General features: G+C 47.0%; 1 protein-coding gene across 1 annotated transcript in view; it reads left to right on the top strand.

Moving 5' to 3' along the window:
• dnah1 (dynein, axonemal, heavy chain 1) overlaps positions 1 to 21,179 on the top strand; it is a 697,254-nt gene that overhangs the window by 478,335 nt on the left and 197,740 nt on the right. The window contains exons 51-53 of the mRNA XM_068051405.1: positions 13,738 to 13,909; positions 13,988 to 14,179; positions 17,475 to 17,585. Coding sequence (XP_067907506.1) covers positions 13,738 to 13,909; positions 13,988 to 14,179; positions 17,475 to 17,585 — 475 coding nt within the window. The remainder of the gene's footprint in view (positions 1 to 13,737; positions 13,910 to 13,987; positions 14,180 to 17,474; positions 17,586 to 21,179) is intronic.

The following is a 21,179-nucleotide window of genomic DNA, read 5'->3' as shown; positions in this document are numbered from 1 at the left end:
GTCTTCTTCAGTCCAGGAGCTTTCTGTTTTCTGCCAGTTCAAACATTGTCTCTCCAATTTAAAACTCTCAGTTCAAACTCTGCAACAGCCATGTTGGAGTCATGTGACTAACTGGTCTGACCACGTCTGTTTGTGGATTGAATTGGAACAGGGAGTAGCTCCTTTGTTCCACGCACTGTCTGTTAGTATGCAAAAATGTCTTTCCAGCCAGGGGTCTGGCAACCCCTTGTCATTGGCCTTTTCGTCCCAGCAACTGTTTGAAATTTAATGTCCATGTGGCGAAATAAATGTGCCTCATTCTTGGCAAGTGGGGGCCTGCATGACACTTCCATACCCAGAGGAATGCAATGCAATTTGAGAAAAGCACATTTCATTAAAAGGGTTGAGAGAAAATATAAGGTACAGAAAACCATGCATTTCTCTCATTCATTCCCATTCATTCTTGAATCCTAAAACGTACTAAAACTGTCTTTTCTTGGTGCCAGTGCTGATTTAATTTTCCCTTTTTGGCATCCCAGTAACCATTTGGTTCTTCAGGGAAGTTTTTCTTCAGTTTGCCCATTGCCATGACTGCCTAGGGGCTTTATTCCTGAGGTGGGGGGCGGGGGGGGGCGGGGGTGGTGATGGCAGGGGCGGGGATGTAGGTGGGGGCGGAGTGGGGTTATGTTTAATTAGCCCTAAATTGGTGTTTTTCCAAGAGAGTCAGTCAAGGGCGCATCTCTTTCAGTGCTTTGCTGAGTCATCCAAAGGCCTTTGACTTCGGGGATGGGTGGTTCCCTTTTTCTCTTGGGTTCTGACAGTAGGGGAGGATTCTTTGTTAATCTCCCCTTTGTTCTCTGGGACACTGCTGCCTGCAGGTATGTGTGCAGACTCTACTATACTCCCTTGTGGCACTTTGACTGGGTGAGGCATCACTCTCACAGTTTCTCTGCCCCCGAGAGGTCTTTCTTCATCTCTGCAGGTTCCTGTAAATGCTGTTAACAACTCTGGTGGGGTGCTTTTTGTATCTGCATTTATGTACGAGGATGTGGGGTCTAACTTTTCACATTTTACCAGGTTGGCTGACTGAACAGTAAGGGTTTTCATCTGGGATTCCTCCCAGACTTCCTTTAACCTGCCCTCTTGGTCAATTTTTCCCCTTCCCTGTCTAATCATTTGCCAGCCATGTGCCTGCCTGTCCCCTTTTGTTCTCGGCGGAGGTCCCTTACAGTTCACCAGCCCTCTGCTGGAGGGTCCTCCTAACACTTAGGGGTGTAGGTTGGGTTTCCCCTCAACTTGGCACATGTGACAACTCTTGCAATACCCCACCACATCTTTGGGGAGTTTTGGCCAGTCAAATTGCTGTCTTACGCGGGCTTTGATCTTTCGTACACTCGCATGTACAGCCCTTCTTAATATTTTCCCGGTACCTCTGTGGCACCACTAACTGGTGAATTACTGCCCACTTCTTGCTCTCAGGTCTGTGAGGAGAACTCCATTCCCTCATCAGTACCCCATTCTTTAAATAGTAGCAACCAGGGACTCCCTCAGCTTCACTTTCAGACTGGGCAGCCTCTGCTAACTCTCGCAATACTGGGTCGGGTTCACTGAGCCTCAGCTAGGGAAAATTCAGTTAACTCATTCCCTGGGTCTCCGAACTTTCCAAAGAAAGTCTCAGACAGACAGACCTGGTCATCTGCCTGCAGTGCTAATTCAGTCTCCTCTGGGGCAGCTGGTTTGATCTTGGCCTGATCCACTACACATTCAGGGAAACTGTAGGAGCCCGTCTCCTGCCACGGCCCTGTCTCTCTGACCTCCTGCGATCTTTCTTTCACAACGGGGAGGTTACCACGTTTACCCCCGCCAGACCATTACCTAGGAGCAGGTCAACCCTGTCCACAAGCAAAATAGGGACAATCCCTACGTCACCAGTCCCAAAACTAAGTCAGACTCCAGGTGCACCCAGTGTACAGGTACAGACATACACTGCCCTCCAATACCATTCACCACCATTTTGGTGTTCACTGCACTCTCTGGGGAAAGGTCAGGCCTTTTTCCAGTAAAAGGGATCTAGTGGTCCCTGAGAACTACTATGGGCTTGTTTTCCCCACTCGAGGGGTATGAGGTTACTTTCCCTTTCGACTCAAAACCCTGATAACCCACAGGAACCCTATTAAATGTTCCTGCACTTGCAACAATTGACTTTCTGGGTCTCACTCTTACTGCAGTTAAAGCCACAGCTTGTTCTGCTGTGCTTTCCATAAAGGCCCCATCTTCACTGAGCAGGTGTGCCCTGATTATCCTTACTAGTTTCACCTTTAGTTTCCAGCAGTCAGCTTTTAAATGACTAGCTTTATTACAATGGAAGCACATAGGTCTCTGGGTCTCATTCTTGCTCACAGCACCTTCCTTTTTTGGCTGGAGAAGGGCTCCCTGTTTCTCCTGCTTTCCTTTCTCGCCCAGGACTGCCTGGGCGGAGATCACCTTCCCATCCTTGCTCCGTTTTGGATTTGTGGAGGTGGCTAGGAAAGGTTTTCCCATGGGAAACTGACTTATTGGCCAAAATGGCCATTTGCCAGGCTCTCTGAACCCGCTGCTCCTCTGCATGGGTCTTTGTGGATAATGGGAGAGAGTATTTAAATTCCTCTAACAGAATTACTTCTCTGAGATTCTCATAGCTGAGCCATACTTTAAGAGCCCTCAGCCACTGGTCAAAAGCCAGCTGTTCACTTCTTTCAAACGCCAGCTAAGTTTCATTAGCTTGCTTCTTGAGGGTTCTAAACTTCTGGCGATAGGCTTCGGGTACTAATTCATATGCCCCAAGGATAGCATTTTTTTGTCACATCATAATTGGATGAACTCTCATATGGCAACGGGGAATAAACCTCATGGGCTTTTCCAGTTATCTTGCTTTGTAATAAAAGAGACCAGGTCTCAAAGAACAAAGAACAGTACAGCACAGGAACAGGCCATTCGGCCCTCCAAGCCTGCGCCGATCTTGATGCCTGCCTAAACTAACCTTCTGCTTTTCCAGGGCCCGTATCCCTCTATTCCCTTCCTATTCATGTATTTGTCAAGATGTCTCTTAAACGTCGCTATGGTATCTGCTTCCACCACCTCCCCCGGCAGCAAGTTCCAGGCAGTCACCACCCTCTGTGTAAAAAACTTGCCTCGCACATCCCTTCTAAACTTTGCCCCTCGTACCTTAAACCTATGTCCCCTAGTAACTGACTCTTCCACCCTGGGAAAAAGCTTCTGACTATCCACTCTGTCCATGCCGCTCATAACTTTGTAAACTTCTATCATGTCGCCCTTCCACCTCCGTCGTTCCAGTGAAAACAATCCGTGTTTTTCCAACCTCTCCTCATAGCTAATGCCCTCCAGACCAGGCAACATCCTGGTAAACCTCCTCTGTACCCTCTCCAAAGCCTCCACGTCCTTCTGGTAGTGTGGCGACCAGAATTGCATGCAATATTCTAAGTGTGGCCTAACTAAGGTTCTGTACAGCTGCAACATGACTTGCCAATTTTTATACTGTGTGCCCCGACCGATGAAGGTAAGCATGCCATATGCCTTCTTGACTACCTTATCCTTAGTCTCAGCTGGTTAACGCCTATGGATACATGATGCGCCCACGCTAGCATGCATACGCGATACACACATGCAGATAGGGACAGAGAAGAGCAGAAGAAATAAAGTGGAAAAGTTTGAGGTGAGATCAGAAGAGTTTTTGTTATGGATCATCGAGCTCACTGTAGAGTCCTTGCTTGTAGGTAGATCTTGTTTTTCGTTGGGGCCCAGTATTCTTCCTAAGCCTTGTTCACTGAAGGAGACTTTTCTCTCTTGGGGTTCATGTGTTTTCAGTAGATTCAGAAGCTGGTGAGAAAGATATGGGAGCAGGCAGACAGACAGGAGGTCTTCTTCAGTTCAGGAGCATTCTGCTTTCTGCCAGTTCAAACACTCCAATTTAAAACTCTCAGTTCAAACTCTGCAACAGCCAGTTAGTCATGTGACTAACTGGTCTGACCACATCTGTCTGTGGATTGAATTGGAACAGGGAGTAGCTCCTTTGTTCCACTCACTGTCTGTTTAAATGCTAAAATGTCTTTGCAGCTAGGGGCCTGGCAACCCCTTGTCATAGGCCTTCGCTTCTTCCCAGCAACAATTTGAAATTTAATGACCATGTGGCGAAATAAATGTGCCTCATTCTTGACAAGTGAGAGCCTGCAAGACTTTTCTCATCCCTCGACCCATACTCATGAATCTTTTCTGCACTCTCTCCAATGCTTTCACATCTTTCCTAAAGTGTGGCACCTAGAACTGTGTGGACATAGTACGCCAGCTGAGGCCGAACTAGTGTATTATACAAGTTCAACATAATCTCTTTGCTCTTGTACTCTATGACCCTCTTAATAAAGCTTAGGTACGCTTTATTAACTGCTCTCTCAAACTGTCTTGCCACCTTCAATGACTTATACACATGTACACCCAGGTCTTTCTCCCTTACTCTGACCTCACTTAATAACTTACTATTCCCTACATTAGTGCTATTTATTTCTCCCAGTATTCTTTGTAACTTGGTATTCCTGTCTGATATTTCCTCCTGGTTTCCACACCCCTACCAACGTAGTTTAAACCCTTCCCAATAGCACTAGCAAAGGAACTCAGTCCTGGCTCTATTTAGTTTAGTTTAGAGATACAGCACTGAAACAGGCCCTTCAGCCCACCGAGTCTGTGCTGACCATCAACCACCCATTTATACTAATCCTACACTAATTCCATATTCTTACCACATCCCCACCTGTCCCTATATTTCCCTACCACCTACCTATACTAGGGGCAATTGCTAATGGCCAATTTACCTATCAACCTGCAAGTCTTTGGCATGTGGGAGGAAACCGGAGCACCCGGAGAAAACCCACACAGACACAGGGAGAACTTGCAAACTCCACACAGGCAGTACCCAGAATTGAACCCGGGTCGCTGGAGCTGTGAGGCTGTGGTGCTAACCACTGCGCCACTGTGCCGCCCATCCGGCCCTGAGCCGGTCCCAATGTCCCAAGAATCTAAAGTCCTCCCTCCTGCATCATCTTTCCAGCAACACCATACATCTGCGTTATACTCACTTGCGCATGGTACTGCGAGTAATCCAGAGATTACTACTTCTGAGGTCCTGCTTGCTAATTCTTACCTAGCTCACTAAACCCTTTCTGCAGGACCAGATCCCTCTTCCTACCTATGTCATTGGTACCAATGTGGACCACAACTGCTAGCTGTTCATCCTCACCCCTCAGGGACCTCTGCAGCCGTGTAGTGATGTCCTTGACCTTGGCACCAGGGAGGCAACACACCATCCTGGATTCACGTCTGTGGCCACAAAAATGCCTGTCTATTCCCCTATCAAATCACATTCACTATTGCTCTTCCAGTCTTCATTGTACTTCCCTGTACAGCTGAGCCACCCCTGGTGCCAAGGACTTGGCTCTGGCTGCACTCCCCAAATGAACCATCGCTCTCATCAGTATTCAGAACTGAAGAGTGGGATGCACTCAGGGGTCTCCTGCACTACCTGCCTGTTTCTACTTGTCACCCATTCCCTCTCTCCCTGCATACTCTTAAGCTGTGGGGTGACCACATCTATAAACGTGCTATTCACGAAGCTCTCAACCTCACTGATGTACTGCAGTGACATCATCTGCTACTCAAGTTCCAAAGCCAGGAGCTCAAGCTACTGGAACTGACGACACTTCCTGCACATATGGTTATACAGGACATAAGAAGTGTCCTGGTGTTCCCACGTAGCACAAGATGTGCACTCCAGAGGTTGGAACAGCCCTGCCATTCCTCTGTCTATTAAATTATAAACCTTGGCACGACTAATTAACCCTGCTACTACTAACACACCCTGCTACTACAATGATAAACCATGCTACTACTAATAAACCTTGCTACTACTCATGAATACCCCAAGTTTTGAGACAAAAGGCAAAAGGAAAAAAAATACACACCAGACAATTTTCGAGACAAAAGGGAAAAAAATACACACCAGCCAATCACTTACCTGCTTCCCACTGCCGTCACACTTGATTTTCTTTAGAACGCTGGCAGTCATCTCTGAACCCACAGACTAGTTAGATCCTCATAGGCCCGCTCTTTATCCTTTCGCCACCGTGGTTAGTTATGTCCTGTCCCACTGGCTCAGTGGGATACAGTTGGAAGGGAGTAGCCCTGGGAGTGCTCCACATTGATTCTGGAACCTATGAAGTCTCAGATATCAGGTCAAACATGGCAAGGAAATGTACTGATTACCACCTACTGCCCTCCCTCAACTATAAATCAGTATTCCTCCATGTTGAATACCACTTGGAAGAAGCACTGAGAGTACCAAGGGCACAGAATGTACTCTGGGTGGGGGACTTCAACGTCCATCACCAAAAGTGTCTTGGTAACACCACTACCGACCAAGCTGGCTGAGACATAGAGTCATTTACGCCATAGAAGGAAGCCATTTGTCTCAGTGAGTCCCACTCACCCACTTGATCCCCAAAGCCGTGCAATTTTATTTCCTTCAAGTGCCCATCCAATTTCCTTTTGAAATCATTGATTGGGCTGAATTTTACTAGCCCTCCGACGTCGGGGCTCGTGGCGGGGGGGCCCGGAAAATTATTCCAGGAGAGGCTCACCAAGACCCCTGGTGCCGGGAAGGCCCAAACGCATTTTACCGGTGGCAGCTAGGCCTCAGTATGGCCTCCCCACCACTTGGCAGTGGAGCCTTCATTTCAATATGTTAATAAAGGTTAATGCATGAAAATAAACTTACCTTGCCCCATTGGCCATCCCATATTGATATTCCAGCCGCTGGCCAGAACTCCCGCTCTCTTGGATCTCCGTTCAGAGATCCGCGGCGTGACTCTGATGGGGAGGGGGGAGTAAAATTTTCAGGGTGGGAGGGGGGAGGGAGCAGGGAAAACTCTTTCAATTAGTGGGGGGGGGATGGTTGGAAGGGGTTGAGGGTTAAAGTAATTAAAGGTCGGGAGGGAAAGGTCGTGATCTGAATAAAAGTTTTTTGAGGGGGGATGGGCTACTAATGAATTGATTATTCCTTGGGGTGTAGGTGAGGGGAGTGAAGATGTTATTTAATGTGTAACTTTAATTTTAAACGTTCATTCCCTTTAAAAATTCAAATACTAGTGAAGGGCTTGAAGCCGTTTAAAAATGGCGCTGGCGTCTATGTAGTGACACCATTGTCGGGGAGCAGCTGCCCCCTCTATGTCATCTGGGGTGGCCATTCCGCCCCTCCATTTAAATGAGGCCCCTTGTGGAGAACGGCAGCGAACTTATAAAATTCAGCCCATTGTCTCCACTTCCACCATCCTTGTGGGCAGAGAGTTCCAGGTCATTACCACTCTTTGCGCAAAAAAGTTCTTCCTCACATTCCTCCTGAATCTCTTGCCCAAAACCTTCAATCTGTGTCCCCTAGTCCTTGTACCATCAGTTAATGGGAACAATTTTTTCTTGTCTAACTCATCTAAACCTGTCATAATCTTGTACACCTCTATCAAATCTCCCCTCAATTTCCTTTTCTTCAGGGAGAACAACCCCAGCTTTTCCAACCTAATCTTGTAACTAAAATACGGATCCCTGGAACCATTCTGGTAAATCTCCTCTGCACGCACTCAAAGATCCTTACAGCCTTCCTGAAGTTTGGTGACCAGAACTGGATGCAATACTCTCGTTGGGACCTAACCAGAGTTTTATAAAGATTCAGCATAACTTTCCTGCTTTTGTACTCAATGCCTCTATTTATGAAGCCCAAGACCCCATATGCTTTGCTAAACACTCTCAATATGTCCTGCCACCCTTCAAAGATCGATGCAAATGCACCTTCAAGTCCCTCTGTTCCAGCACATTCTTTAGAATGGCACCATTAATTCTATATTGCCCCACCCTATCCCTTCTACCAAAATGGATCACCTCACACTTGTCTGTATTAAATTCTATCTGCCACTAGTCTGCCCATTCTGCTAGCCCATCTATGTCCTGTTGCAGGCGGTTTGTATCATCCTCACTGCTTGCCACTCCTCCAAGTTTGATATCATCAGCAAGTTTTGAAATTCTACTCTGTATTCCAAGATCCAAGTCATTTATATATAGCAAAAAAAGCAGTGGTCCTAGCACTGACCCTTGGGGAACACCACATCCTGCCAATTTTTTATCCAATTTGACACTGACCCTCCATTTTGCTAACCAGCCGTTTATGTAGTACTTTATCAAATGCTTTCATAAAATCCATAGACGACATCCACTAAAGTCTCTTCATTAACCTTGTTAGTTACTTCATCAAAAAAATCAAATAGATTAGTCAAACATGATCTGCCTTTTACAAATCCTTGCTGACTACCCTTAATTAACTCAAACCTGTTGATTTTTTCCCCTGATTATTGTTTCTAAAACCTTACCCACCATTGATGTTAAACTAATTGGCCTGTAGTTATTAGGACTGTCCTTACATCCTTTCTTGAATAAGGGTGTCACATTTGCCAGTCTACAATCCTCTGGCACCTCCCCCATACCTAGGGAAGATTGGAAGATTATGGCAAACCCTTCCACTATCTCTACCCCCACTTCCTTTAGCAACCTGGGATCAACCTATCCGGACCAGGGGACTTATCTACCCTAAGCATAGCAAGCCTTTCCAGTACCTCTTCCCTCTCAATTTTTATCCTATCCATTGCCTCTACTCTTTCCGCATCTACCGATATTTTGTCAGATTCCTTTTCCTTAATAAATATCAATACACAATATTCATTAAGTATTCTAACCTTGCTCTGCACCTCTAAGCATATCTTACCCTCTTTGTCCCGAATAGGCCCCACTCCACTTCTTACTATTTGCTTACTATTTACATGCCAATAGAAGATTTTTGGGATCCCTTTGTGTTGAAACCTGAAGGATATATCTGCCTTACTGGGCTTGCGGCAAGTGGTGAGAGAACCAACACGAGGGGAAAAACCTACTTGGCCTTGTCCTCGCCAATCTACCTGTAGCAGATGCATCTGTCCATGACAGTGTTGGTAGGAATGACCACTGCACAGTCCTTGTGGAAACAGAGTGCTGTCTTTAACTGAGGACATGCTCCATCTTGTGTGGCACTATCACACGTGCTAAATGGGATAGATTCAGAACAGATCTAGCAGCTCAAAAATGGGCATCCATGAGGGTATCAGGGTATGCTGGGTATCAGCAGCAGCAGAATTGTACTCCATCACAATCTGTAACCTCATGGCCCGGCATATCCCTCACTCCACCATCACCATCAAGTCAGGGAGCTAACCCTGGTTTCAATGAGGAGTGTAGGAGAGCATTCCAGGAGCAGCACCAGGCATACCCAAAAATGAGGTGTGAACCTGGTGAGGCTACAACACAGGACTACATGTATGTTAAACAGTGGAAGCAGCATGCTATAGACAGAGCTAAGCGATCCCACAACCAATGGGTCAGATCAGTCCTGCCACATCCACTTGTGAATGGTGGTCAACAATTAAACAGCTAACAGGAGGAGGCTCAACGAACATCCCAGCATGTCAGTGCAAAAGACAAGGCAACCATTTGCAACCAGCTTCAGCCAGAAGTGCTGAATAGATGATTCATTTTGACCTCCTCCTAAGGTCCCCATCATCACAGATGCTAGTCTTCAGCCAATTCGATTCACTCCACATGATATCAAGAAATGGCTGAGCACACTGGATATAGCAAAGGCTATGGGCCCTGACACTATCCCAGCTGTAGCCCCAAACACGTGCTCAGGAATAGCCGCGCCCCTAGCCAAACTGTTCTGGTACAGCTACAACACTGACATCTATACAACAATGTGGAAAATTGCCCAGGTATACCCTGTCCGCTAAAAAAGGAGAAAGCCAATCCAGCCAAGTACCATCCCATCAATTTACTCTCAATCATCAGCAAAGTAATGGAAGGTGTCGTCAACTGTCCTATCAAGCAGCACTAGCTTACCAGTAACCTAGTCACCAAATCTCAGACTGCTCGGCTCCAGACCATGTTAAAGCCTTGGTTCAAGCATAGACCAAAGAGCTGAATTCCAAAGGTGAGGTGAGAGTGACTGCCCTTAACATCAAGTCAGCATTTGACTGAAAGTGGCATTAAGGAACCCTAGTAAAATTGAAACCAATGGGAATAAGGGGGAAAGCTCTCTACTGCCTGGATTCTTACCTAGCAGACAGTTGCAGTTGTTGGAGGCCAATCATCTCAGCCCCAGGACATAACTGCAGGAGTTACTCAGGGCAATGTTCTAGGCCCAACAATCATCAATGACCTTCCTCCCATTATACGATCAGAAGTGGAGATGTTCACTGTTGATTGCACAGTGTTATGTTCCATTTGCAATGACTCAGATAATGGAGCAGTCCGTGCCTGCACGCAGGAAGACCTGGACAACATTCAGGCTTGGGCTGATAAGTGGCAAGTGTCAGGCAATGATGATCTCCAACAAGAGAGAATATAACTAGCTCCCCTTGACATTCAACAACATTCAACTGAATCCCCTATCATCATTATCCTGGGGATACCATTGACCAGAAACTTAACTGGACCAGCCACATAAATGTTGTGACTACAAGAGCAAGTCAGAGGCTGGGAATTCTGTGGCAAGTATCTCACCTCCTGACTCCCCAAAGTATATCCACCATCTACAAGGCACAAGTCAGCAGTTTGGTGGAAAACACCCCATTTGTCTGGATGTGTGCAGCTCCAACAACACTCAAGAAGTTCGGCACCATCCATGGGAAAGCAACCCACTTAATTGGCACTTCATCCACCACTTTAAACATTCACTCCATCTGCCACTGGCATACTGTGGTTGCAGTGTGTACCATCTACTCACCACGGCTCCTTTGACAACACCTTCCAAAGCCGTGACCTCTACCACCCTTTGAGGAAACAGAGTGGATAAAGGGGAACCGGTAGATGTAGTGTATTTGGATTTTCAGAAGGCGTTCGATAAGGTGCCACATAAAAGGTTATTGCACAAAATAGAAGCTCAGGGTATTGGGGGTAATGTGTTGACATGGATTGAGGATTGGTTAACACACAGAAGGCAGAGAGTTGGGATCAATGTGTCTTTTTCAGGTTGGAAAGCCGTAACTAGTGGGGTGCCACAAGGATTGGTGCTAGGGCCTCAACTATTTACTATCTATATAAATGATTTGAAGGAAGGGACAGAGTGTAGAGTATCCAAATTTGCTGATAATACAAAAATAGGTGAGAAGGCATGTTGTGATGAGGACACAAAGAATCTGCAAAGGGATATAGATAGGTTAAGTGAGTGGGCAAAAACTTGGCAGATGGAGTTCAATGTGGGAAAGAGTGAGGTAATCCACACATTTGGTAGGAAGAATAAAAAGGCAGATTATTATTTAGATGGAGAAAGACTACAAAATACTGCAGTGCAGAGGGATCTGGGTGTTCTTGTGCATGAAACACAAAAAGTTAGCATGCAGGTGCAGCAAGTAATTAGGAAGACAAATGGAATTTTGGTCTTTATTGCTAGGGGATTAGAGTTTAAAAATAGGGAAGTCTTATTACAACTGTACAGGGTGTTGGTGAGGCCACACCTGGAGTACTGAATACAGTTTTGGTCCCCGTATTTAAGGAAGGATATACTAGTATTGGAGGCAGTTCAGAAAAGGTTCACCAGGCTGATTCCTGGGATGAAGGGGTTGTCTTATCAAGAACGGCTAAATAGGTTAGGCCTTTATTCATTGGAGTTTAGAAGAATGAGAGGTGATCTTATTGAAACATATAAGATTCTAAGGGGGCTTGACAGGGTAGATGTTGAGAATATGTTTCCACTGGTGGGGGAATCTCGAACTAGGGGACATAGTTACAGAATAAGGGGGCACACATTTAAAACTGAGATGCGAAGGAATTTCTTCTCTCAGAGGTGGTGAATCTCTGAAATTCTCTACCTCAAAGAGTTGTGGAGGTTAGGTCACTAAATGTATTTAAGGAGGACGTAGATAGATTTTTGAAATCTCGGGGAGTCGAGGGTTATGCCGAGCAGGCCCGAAAGAGTTGAGGCCTGGGACAGATCAGCCGTGATCTTATTGAATGGCGGGGCAGGTTTGAGGGGCTGAATGGCCTACTGCTGCTTCTACTTCTTGTGTTCTTGTGTTCACCCAGAAGAACAAAGGCAGCAGGCACATGAGAACACCACCACCTGCAAATTCGCCTCCAAGTCAAATACCAACCTGACTTGGACATATATTGCTGTTCCTTCACTGTTGCTGGATCAAAATCCTGGAACTCCCTGTTTATCTGTTAATTGCGTATCAATTGTTTGACTAAATATGAAGGTAGAAGGTGTTTATTGGGGTCCTACTTGAGCACTTTGAAGCAGACACTTACTGAGACTGGTGGAGGGTTTTTTTACTCTGCACAATAAATGTAAAACTGAGGAAAGATAGGCTCCAGCATTATCCTTCCAAAACAAACAGCACTTTGGGGGTACCTACACCACATGGACTTCAGCAGTTTAAAAAGGCGGTGCATCAACACCTTCTCAAGGGCAGTTAAGGATGGGCAATAAATGCTGGCTTAGCCAGCAACGCCCACCTCCCATGAATGAATTAAAAAAATAAGAAATCTTGTTGAAAGCCACCCTGCCAATATTCACAGGGCCTGGTTTCTCCTCGCTCTCTCAAAGCTTTCTTCCTGAGCCTGTTTATTCTTTTTCTCAGCAATCTAATTTCCCTTCCAAGCTGATGTCCTGTACTTTGGTGGCAATGCTAGAAGGCAGATTAGGCGGTACAGAACCATATAAAGGGACACTGCCAAATGCCATTACTTTCTGCCTGCATCTGGGCTGAGCTGTCAGCCTGCCCAAATAAGTCGACAAGGTGGTTTGAACATTGCTGGCTTGTATGTTCCTTTCGCCAGCCATGAGGGAAGGTGCGGAAACCAGAAATGAATTTCCTGGTCATGACTTTTATGCAAGTGAGTCCAGTTGATTTTTAGCATTGCCACTGTGAATGGCCAGACTCCTCGGCACTTTCAGTTCAAGCACACTACGGCACTTCTATTTGAAGTGTCATACGTCGCTATCGAGTTTTAGCTGTCTGATTTATTGGCATTCATAAATGGTTTATGAGCTAACCTGGAACACCAGGATGTAAGAAGCCCACCAAAGTGACCTGTTGACTATTCTGGCAATAATATAAAAGCAAAATACTACAGATGCTGGAAATCTGAAATAAAAGCAAAAAGTGCTGGAAATACTCAGCGAGTCTGGCAGCATCTGTGGAGAGAGCAGCAGAGTTAACGTATCAGGTCATTGATCTTGCATCAAAACTGGCAAAGATTAGAAATGTAATTGGTTTTAAGCAAATAAAGTGGGGGTGAGGCAAAAGATAACTAAAGGGAAGGTGTTGATTGGACAGAGGGTCACAAAGAATAACTGACAAGGAAGTCATGGGGCAAAGGCAAAGAGAGTGTGTTAGTGGTGTGGTGAAAGACAAAGCATTAGTGCAGAGAGGGTGTTAAATGACAGAATAATGAAAGCCCTAACCAAAAGCACAAACATGAAAAAAAACAGTGGGCAGGCACATGGTGACTATTTTGTCAATCTGCTTTTTGGTAAATCCTTGGTTATGTAATTAACTGAACACTGCATGACAAAAAGCTACTTGTGATCTTTTGTGTAAGTAATTTTGATCAGGATCTGCTATGTTTTCATGCCCCCAGTCCAATTGGAGAAGTGTTCAGGGCTCGTCTGCGCCAGTTCCCATCTCTTGTGACATGCTGTACCATTGACTGGTTTAATGAATGGCCAACTGAAGCACTCCAGTCTGTTGCTAATACGTACCTAGGGGAACTGCCAGAGCTCGAGGCCAGGCCAGACATCATGACTGCACTGGTGAGGCTTCAATTGTGAGATAATTTTTTTGTTTAAATCTACATGCAAAACTTAGCTCTCTTCACTTCTTTTGTCAAGGTCAAGATGTGTGTCTATGTTCACCAAACTGTTGCAATAAAGTCGCTGCAGTATCGGAGTGAGCTTTCCAGATACAACTACATCACACCCAAGAGCTACCTGGACTTGCTCAGCCTCTACTCTGTACTGATTGGTATGAAGATACAGATGCTGAAAACTGACAAAAACAGAATGAAAGGTGGCCTGGACAAGGTGCTATACTCAATGCTATACATAGTACTATGGTAAACTGTTAAACATCTGACATTAAGCTTCCCATTTCTCTGCTGGTTAGGCTTGGTAGTTTTTGAGTCATAAAGAGCAGGAAGGTGCTAAGTTTGCTTCAGGGTCTGTGCAGGGGTTGGCAATGTACACCAGTGTCCATGGTAAAACTTTTGAGGTCCATGGTAATTTTAAATGTCTTGCTCCAAGCCTTTAAACTTGTGTTCAGGAGTGAAAGTAATTACAAAGGATTTTCCTACAGCCCACCAAAGTTTTGCATCCGCCTGCCAATCAAAAGTGAATGGTTTGCCTGCCCACGGACCTCCGTCGAATCGGAGCATGGGAGAGGCGAGATGCGCTGGGAAGATTGGAGCCATCAATCAAGTACTCACTGTCCGTATCTGACCTGCAGAATCAACACTGGAGAGTGTTGGTGTGAGTAGAACAGATAGGATAGCGCTCAAGAAAGTAATGATAGAACTGGAAAGGCAAGACGTCTTTGAGCCAGAGATTTTTTTCAGGCATACAGATCTCCAAAAGTCCTAGTTTTTCTCAGAGTGCAGGACCGGCGGTGAGCGGCAATGTGATTCTGCCCCTGGTGCATGGTGGGGGTGGGGAGAGACAGCAGGGAGAGAGAGAGAGAGGGGGGAGAGGGGGGGGGGGTAAGAGGTGGAGGGGGTGAGAGGTGGACTGAGAGAGGGAGAGAAGGTGAGGGAGGGAGAGGAGAGAGGGAGGGAGGGAGCGAGGGAGGGAGAGGGGGAGAGAGAGGGAGAGGGAGAAGGGGTAGAGGTGGGAGAGGGACTGGTGTGGGAGAAGAGTGAGGGCTGCAGTGGAGAGAAGGAAGGGGGTAAGGGGGAGAGAAAGGGTTGGGAGACAAGGTAAAGTGGGGGCCGGGGGCAGAGGGAAGGGAAGAGGGGGGCAGGGAGGGGGAGTCAGTGGCAGAGGGAGTGGGGGGAGAGACAAGGGGAGAGTGGAAAGAGAGAGAGAGAGGGGGGGGGATGGGGGAGACAGGGGAAGAGAGAGGAAGAGGGGGGTAGAGGCAGGAGAGGGACTGGTGCAGGGGGGAAGAGTGGGGGGGTGCAGTGGGGAGGAGGGGGGCAAGGGGGAGAGAGAGAGGGGGGAGAGGAGGTAAAGAGGGGGCCGGGGGAGGTAGAGGGAAGGGAAGAGGGGAGCAAGGAGGGGGAGGCAGTGGCAGAAGGAGTGGGGGGAGGGACATGGGGAGAGAGAGGGGGTCACATAGGCGATAGAGAAGGGGACACAGAAGGGAGAGGTATGGACACAGAGAGGAGAGGGGAGAGAGATGGGCACAGAGAGGAGAGAGAGAGACGGAGGGGAGAGGGATGGAGAGAGAGAACAAAAGAGATCAAAATCTCTCCTGACTGATGGACATTTTTCCGAATTCTCTGCATCGCTCATCAAGTGTACGTGCAGACATTGACTACTTGTGCAAGCAAAAGCAATGCCAAGTATCTCACTAAATAGGGAAAAATGTGCTTTAAATCAGACTGTGTTTTGATGGCATTAGGTTGGCTATATACTTTATATACAGAATAATTGCCCCCATGTCCGTGGCTGAGTCAATAATTTTGTTAAATGTCTGTGATGCAACGGCATTGTTTTTACTTGCACAAGTAGTCAATGTCTGCACGTACACTTGATGAGCAGTGCAGAGTATTCGGATAGATGTCCATCTGTCAGGAATGATTTTGATCTCTTTCTCACTCCATCCTTCTCCCCTCTCCCTGTCTTCTCTCTGTGTCCATTCCTCTCCACTCCGTGTCCCCCTCTCTCTCCCTCCGTGTCCCTCTTTCTCCCCCCTCTGTGTCCCCCTCTCTCCCACCTCTCTCTCCCCCCACTCTCCCCTGTGTCTCTCCCTCCTTTCCCTCTGCCCCCATCTCTCCCTCTCTGCTCCCTCTCTCCCTCCCTCTGCCCCCTCTTTACCCCCTCCCCCTCTCTCTTCCCACTGCCCCCTTCCTCTCCCCCCTCTGTCCCCCCTCCCTCTACCCCCTCTGTTCCCCCTCCCTCTCCCCCCTCTCTCTCCCCCCTCTCTCTCTCTCTCCCCCCCTCCCCTATCTCTCCCCCTCTCCTTCCCGGTCTCTTTCCCTTCCTCTCTCTCTCCCCCTCCCCCTCTCCCCTTTCTCCCACCCCTCTCTTTCCCCCCCTTCTATCCCCCATCTCCCACACTCTCGCTCCGTCTCTTCCCCCACCACCCCCCCCAACATCATGCATGAGGAGCGGAATCACACTGCCGTCCGTGCCAGTCCTGCACTCTGAGAGAAACCAGGGTGCTTCGAGAGCTGAGAATATGGACTCTCTGCCTAAAAAAACAGCTTGCTCTGGCTCAAAGAAGTCTTGCCTTTCCAGTTCTATCATTACTTTCCTGTGCGCTATCCTATCTGTTCTACTCGCACAAGCACTCTCCAGGGATGATTCCACAGGTCATACATGGGCAGGGAGCAGTTGATTGATGGCTCTAGTCTTCCCAGTGACTCCCGCCTCCCCCTCGCTCAGATTTCACGGAGGTCCCTGCGCAGGAAAACCATTTGCCCTTTTGATTGGCGGGCTGGATACAAAACATTAGTGGGCTGTCGGAATGTCCCGATGCCCCGATCCTTTGTAATTACTTTTACTCTTGAAAATTATAAATGTCTTGCTTCAAGCCTTTAAACTTGTGTTTTAAAACAAGACATTTGAAATTACTATGGACCTCAAAATTTTTACCACACGTTGTTGACCCCTGTGCCTGGGTCTATGCTGAGTTTGCTGATCACAGCAGGGTGGTAGTAAGAGTGCTTTCTTGCTCGGTGCCACATAGCAGAAAAACATGGCACTATAACCGGTCCTGGACCCCTGCCTTGTGGAGAATCCTTGGCCAAAAAGTTTCTTTCTTCTCCCCTACCCCTCACCTAGGATGTTGCACTCCAGCCTGCAGATGTGCAAGGCCAGACACACAGCTGCGGCCCTTAGAAACATGCCTCCTGACACCGCCGGCAAAAGTCCCTGCCAATGGGTGGCCCTTAGCCATGTGAAGCATTAGTCCCTGATGTGCTAGACAAGTTTTGCTCACACAATAGCGAAAGACCATTTGTAGTACATGTTTTGACAGACTTGGATTCAGGATAAGAAAAGATTTATTATCACATGCTCAGTATGATTGCCCATGAAGCAATATTTCAGCATTCAAGCATTAAACTTAGATCAGTGATGGTTTATGTTGGCACATTTTTGGGTCTGAATGCTGTTCAATGAAATTTTTCCTGAACCTTCATTTTATTTTCTGCTGTAGCTTCTGCGCACTGCAGAGGATGTGGCTAAAATGCAGGAAGAGTTGGAATCAATGAGACCCCTTCTAGAGGAGGCAGCACAGGATACCATAACAACAATGGAAAAAATAAAGGTACAGCAAATTTAATATGTTGGTGGATATAATGTAAAGTTAGAACAGAAAATACAGAAATATACAGCCTCTGCGAGAGAAAACACTCCTATGCTGACAAGGGATTTATTCCTGAGAAGGTTAATACAAACACATATGAAATTGACGAAAAGATCAGCTGATGGCTGAAAGATCATGACTAAATACTTTCTCCTGTTCTGCAGCCCTGTAATAAATTTCTGGGAGAGGAAATAAGCACAGAGAAAAACCCAGGGCCAATAAGGGAAAGATTAGCTGAAAAATTCCTCTCCGACCCCCTCAGGTGATCAAAGCCAGTTCAGGAGATGATACAAGTGTTCTCTAGAAAGACAATGTTAACTGATGCAATCTTTACCCGAGCCAATAACTGATCTAGCTCTGTTTTGAAGGCGTAAAATCTTTTAGCTTGCTGTGTATTTCCAGAATTTTTTCCTAACATTTACTGTTTTATTTTTAATCTGTACTGTTAGTTTGTCAGGTTATTACTTATTTTGCTCATAGCCTGATAGTACTGTCTCTGCAACCAGCATAATAATGCAGGATATATTGACAAGAATATTGATCACCAGTGGGTACAGTAAGACCAATTTTGCGCTCCCAGCAGGAAGCTCCATGCCCCTACAATATGATTGTTAAGGTCAATAGTTTGGGTTCTGAAGAAAAGTCATATCCGACTCGAAACATCAACTCTGTTTCTCTCTCCACAGATGCTGCCAGAACTGTTGAGTATTTCCAGCATTTCCTGTTTTTATTACAGATTTTCAGCATCTGCAGTATTTTGCCTTTATTTTGAATAGTTTGGTTACCATTTTCTGAGATCAGGGTACATTGCCTACAGTCAGGCTATTGAACAATGAATATGTTCATCTATGTTGCCTGCACGTGCAATTCACATGTAGTTGAGGGTTAAATAATTTAATACGGGGATTAAGGCCATAAAAGAGACAGTGGAGGTAGTAGTGGCCCCAAAATTGGGAGGAAAATGGAAGTGCCAAAGGTTCACCAAGGCTGGAATTTTACATTATGGCGGATGTCCCGCCCACTGGCTGAAATGTCGGGGGCAAGTCCACTGGGCCAGGAAGCCACTCAGCGATTTTGCATAACCCATACCCTTAATTGGCCTTGGCTGGGGCTTCCGTCCCTCTGAGGCAGGACCTCCCATCTCCAAGAGCTGCCGGCCAATCAGCGGGCTGGCAGCTCCTCAGCCCCAGCAGCGCCACTGTGAGCGATGGTTACTGCTGGGACTGCACCCAGGACTAGCAAGATGGAGCAGGCCCCGAAATAGAGGTAAATGTGTGGGGCCTCGCCGGCGACAATTGGCTGGGCCCCGGCGATGCATGGCGGGGTGGGGGGTTGGTGGAGGTGGTCCAGTGGGGGCGGCTTGTGCCGCTGGGGTGGGGGCCCTCTGTGGGGCACAGGGTGCTTGATCAGGGGGGCACCCCCCAGCCCGTAAGGAGGCGGCCCGGTATTACTGGGCTGGCAAAGTGCACAGCTGCTGCTGGTGAGATGCCAGCGGCAACCAATGACAGCGGGAGGAAATTCTTCAGTGGCAATTAATTGCTACTGGTAAAATGACAATGGGAGTGGGTAGGTTATGGAAACGGTGCCCCTTGCCTCCCACTCACTTTTACACCCACCTCGCATCCAGCCCACTCCCCGGGCGGTGGGGGGTGGGCGGGGGTGGTGTAAAATTCCAGCCTAGGTTTCCATCATTTTGTTTTTCGGGCAAACTTTGATGACTAGAGTTCCCACCGGCAACAGGTGACAGTCTCAGGAATATAAACTTTTGTTTATCAAAAACTCTATTCCCTATATCCTATCCCACACCAAATCCTGCTCACCCATCATTTCTGTCCTTACTGACCTATATTTGATCCTAGTCCTCCAAAACTTAAAATTTAATATCTCATCCTTATTTTTAAATCCCCCCCATGGTATCACCCCTTACTGTATCTCTAACTTCTCCATCCTTGCAATCCTCCGAGAGCTCTTCATTCCTCAAACTTATCTCTCTTGTGCAACCCCCCTTGTTTCTCCCACAATTGGCATTCAACTCTCTGGGCAAGATTTTCCCTGTGGGCTTCAGGACCCTGCCTCAGTCTCAAATGGGAATCAGAAGACCACACTGTGTGGGAAACAGTCACTCACCTGATTTTCCCTGAATTGGCCAATTAATGGCAGAGGGTAGACTTGCTATCCAACTAAGGATGGCGTGTGGGCTCTCAAAGCTGGAGGGCCACTAGGAGGTCCTCTAGCTTCAAAGCAGCATCAGGATGCCATGGCAGGTAAGTGAGGGAGAGGGTACACCAAAATAGAGGCACCCTCTCCCCAGCTTTTTCAAATTTAAAAAATAAAAATTAGATCCAGAAGCCGGGCCACCACTGTGGGGGTGGGGGGAGGGTGTGGGAACCCCTTCATGGGGTGGCTTGTGGCTGCAGCTGTACCCAGGGAAGCAGGGAGAGCCTCTAAGCCTGCCTGGACCACTGCACCCCACCCTCCATCTGCTGACAGGAGGTCGTCTCCAAGCATCTGCACTGTACCCCACCACTTGTGTGGACCTGGAGGTCAACTGGAAAATCAAAGTCATCCTCTGGCAATTGGCCTTAAATGGCAATTAACAGGGACAATTGGCTACCTGCTGTTTGTGGGCAGCCCCAAACACCCCATCCCGTCTCCAGGAAAATGGCTCGGTGGCGGGATGGGGCCGGGAACTGGTGTGCTATTTTTAGTGCCCACCCACCTGCCTATGTGCCCACACCTGGCAGGGTCTAAAAATCCTGTCCTCTACCTCCCTTTCTTCCTGTAAGATCTTCCTTAAAATCCCCCTCTTTGACCAAGCTTTTATTCACCTCCTCCTAATACCTTTTTGATTCATTATCGATTTTTGTCTGACAACGCTTCTGTGAAGCTTCTTGGGATACGTTACTATGTTAAAGGCAGTATACAAATGTAAGTTTTTGTTGTATATGTTAATTTAGGAACAGCTGGCATAGTTATGGGCTCCAATACTATTTTCATCTCTTCCCACTGGATTATCACTCATTTCTGCTCCCGCCACCAACAGTAGAAGTCAGCAAGTGGCCATTTTCAGTTTACATAAAAAGCATCCTAAGTTGCAGTCGGGGAAAGATAAAGTAGATTTGGAACATTTTTTTATAGTTGCTTGCCAGTTTTGAGGCTTAAAGACTTCCGCAGTTGGTGTTCTTGCTGTTGTAAGTGCTGCAACTATTTTTCTTCCCCCTCAAGATTGGTGCTTCTTTTCATCCTGATCACCTCCAACCCTCTCCTTTCAGGTGCTGCTGCAAGCTCTTTAAAATGGGCCACCCTCCACACCCGAATTTCCCTGCCCAAGATCAGTGACCTGTCTACCGGAAACATGCATTTTGCTGGCAGCTTGATAAATTCATTTCAGTGAAGCTCAACCATGAAAATGACACGAGTCCCATGCTGATTCCTCTGAGTGAATGCAGCCCACGTCCAACCCACTGCCCGCCTGATTTACAGTGGACATAAAAATCAATGCCAGTATTGGTTAAAAGAAAAGTCATACAGACGAAGATTATTGTAGATAACTCA

Source organism: Heterodontus francisci, chromosome 19 (genome assembly GCF_036365525.1).
Source record: "Heterodontus francisci isolate sHetFra1 chromosome 19, sHetFra1.hap1, whole genome shotgun sequence".
NCBI lineage: Eukaryota > Metazoa > Chordata > Chondrichthyes > Heterodontiformes > Heterodontidae > Heterodontus > Heterodontus francisci.
This window is presented reverse-complemented; position numbering and strand designations above follow the sequence as displayed.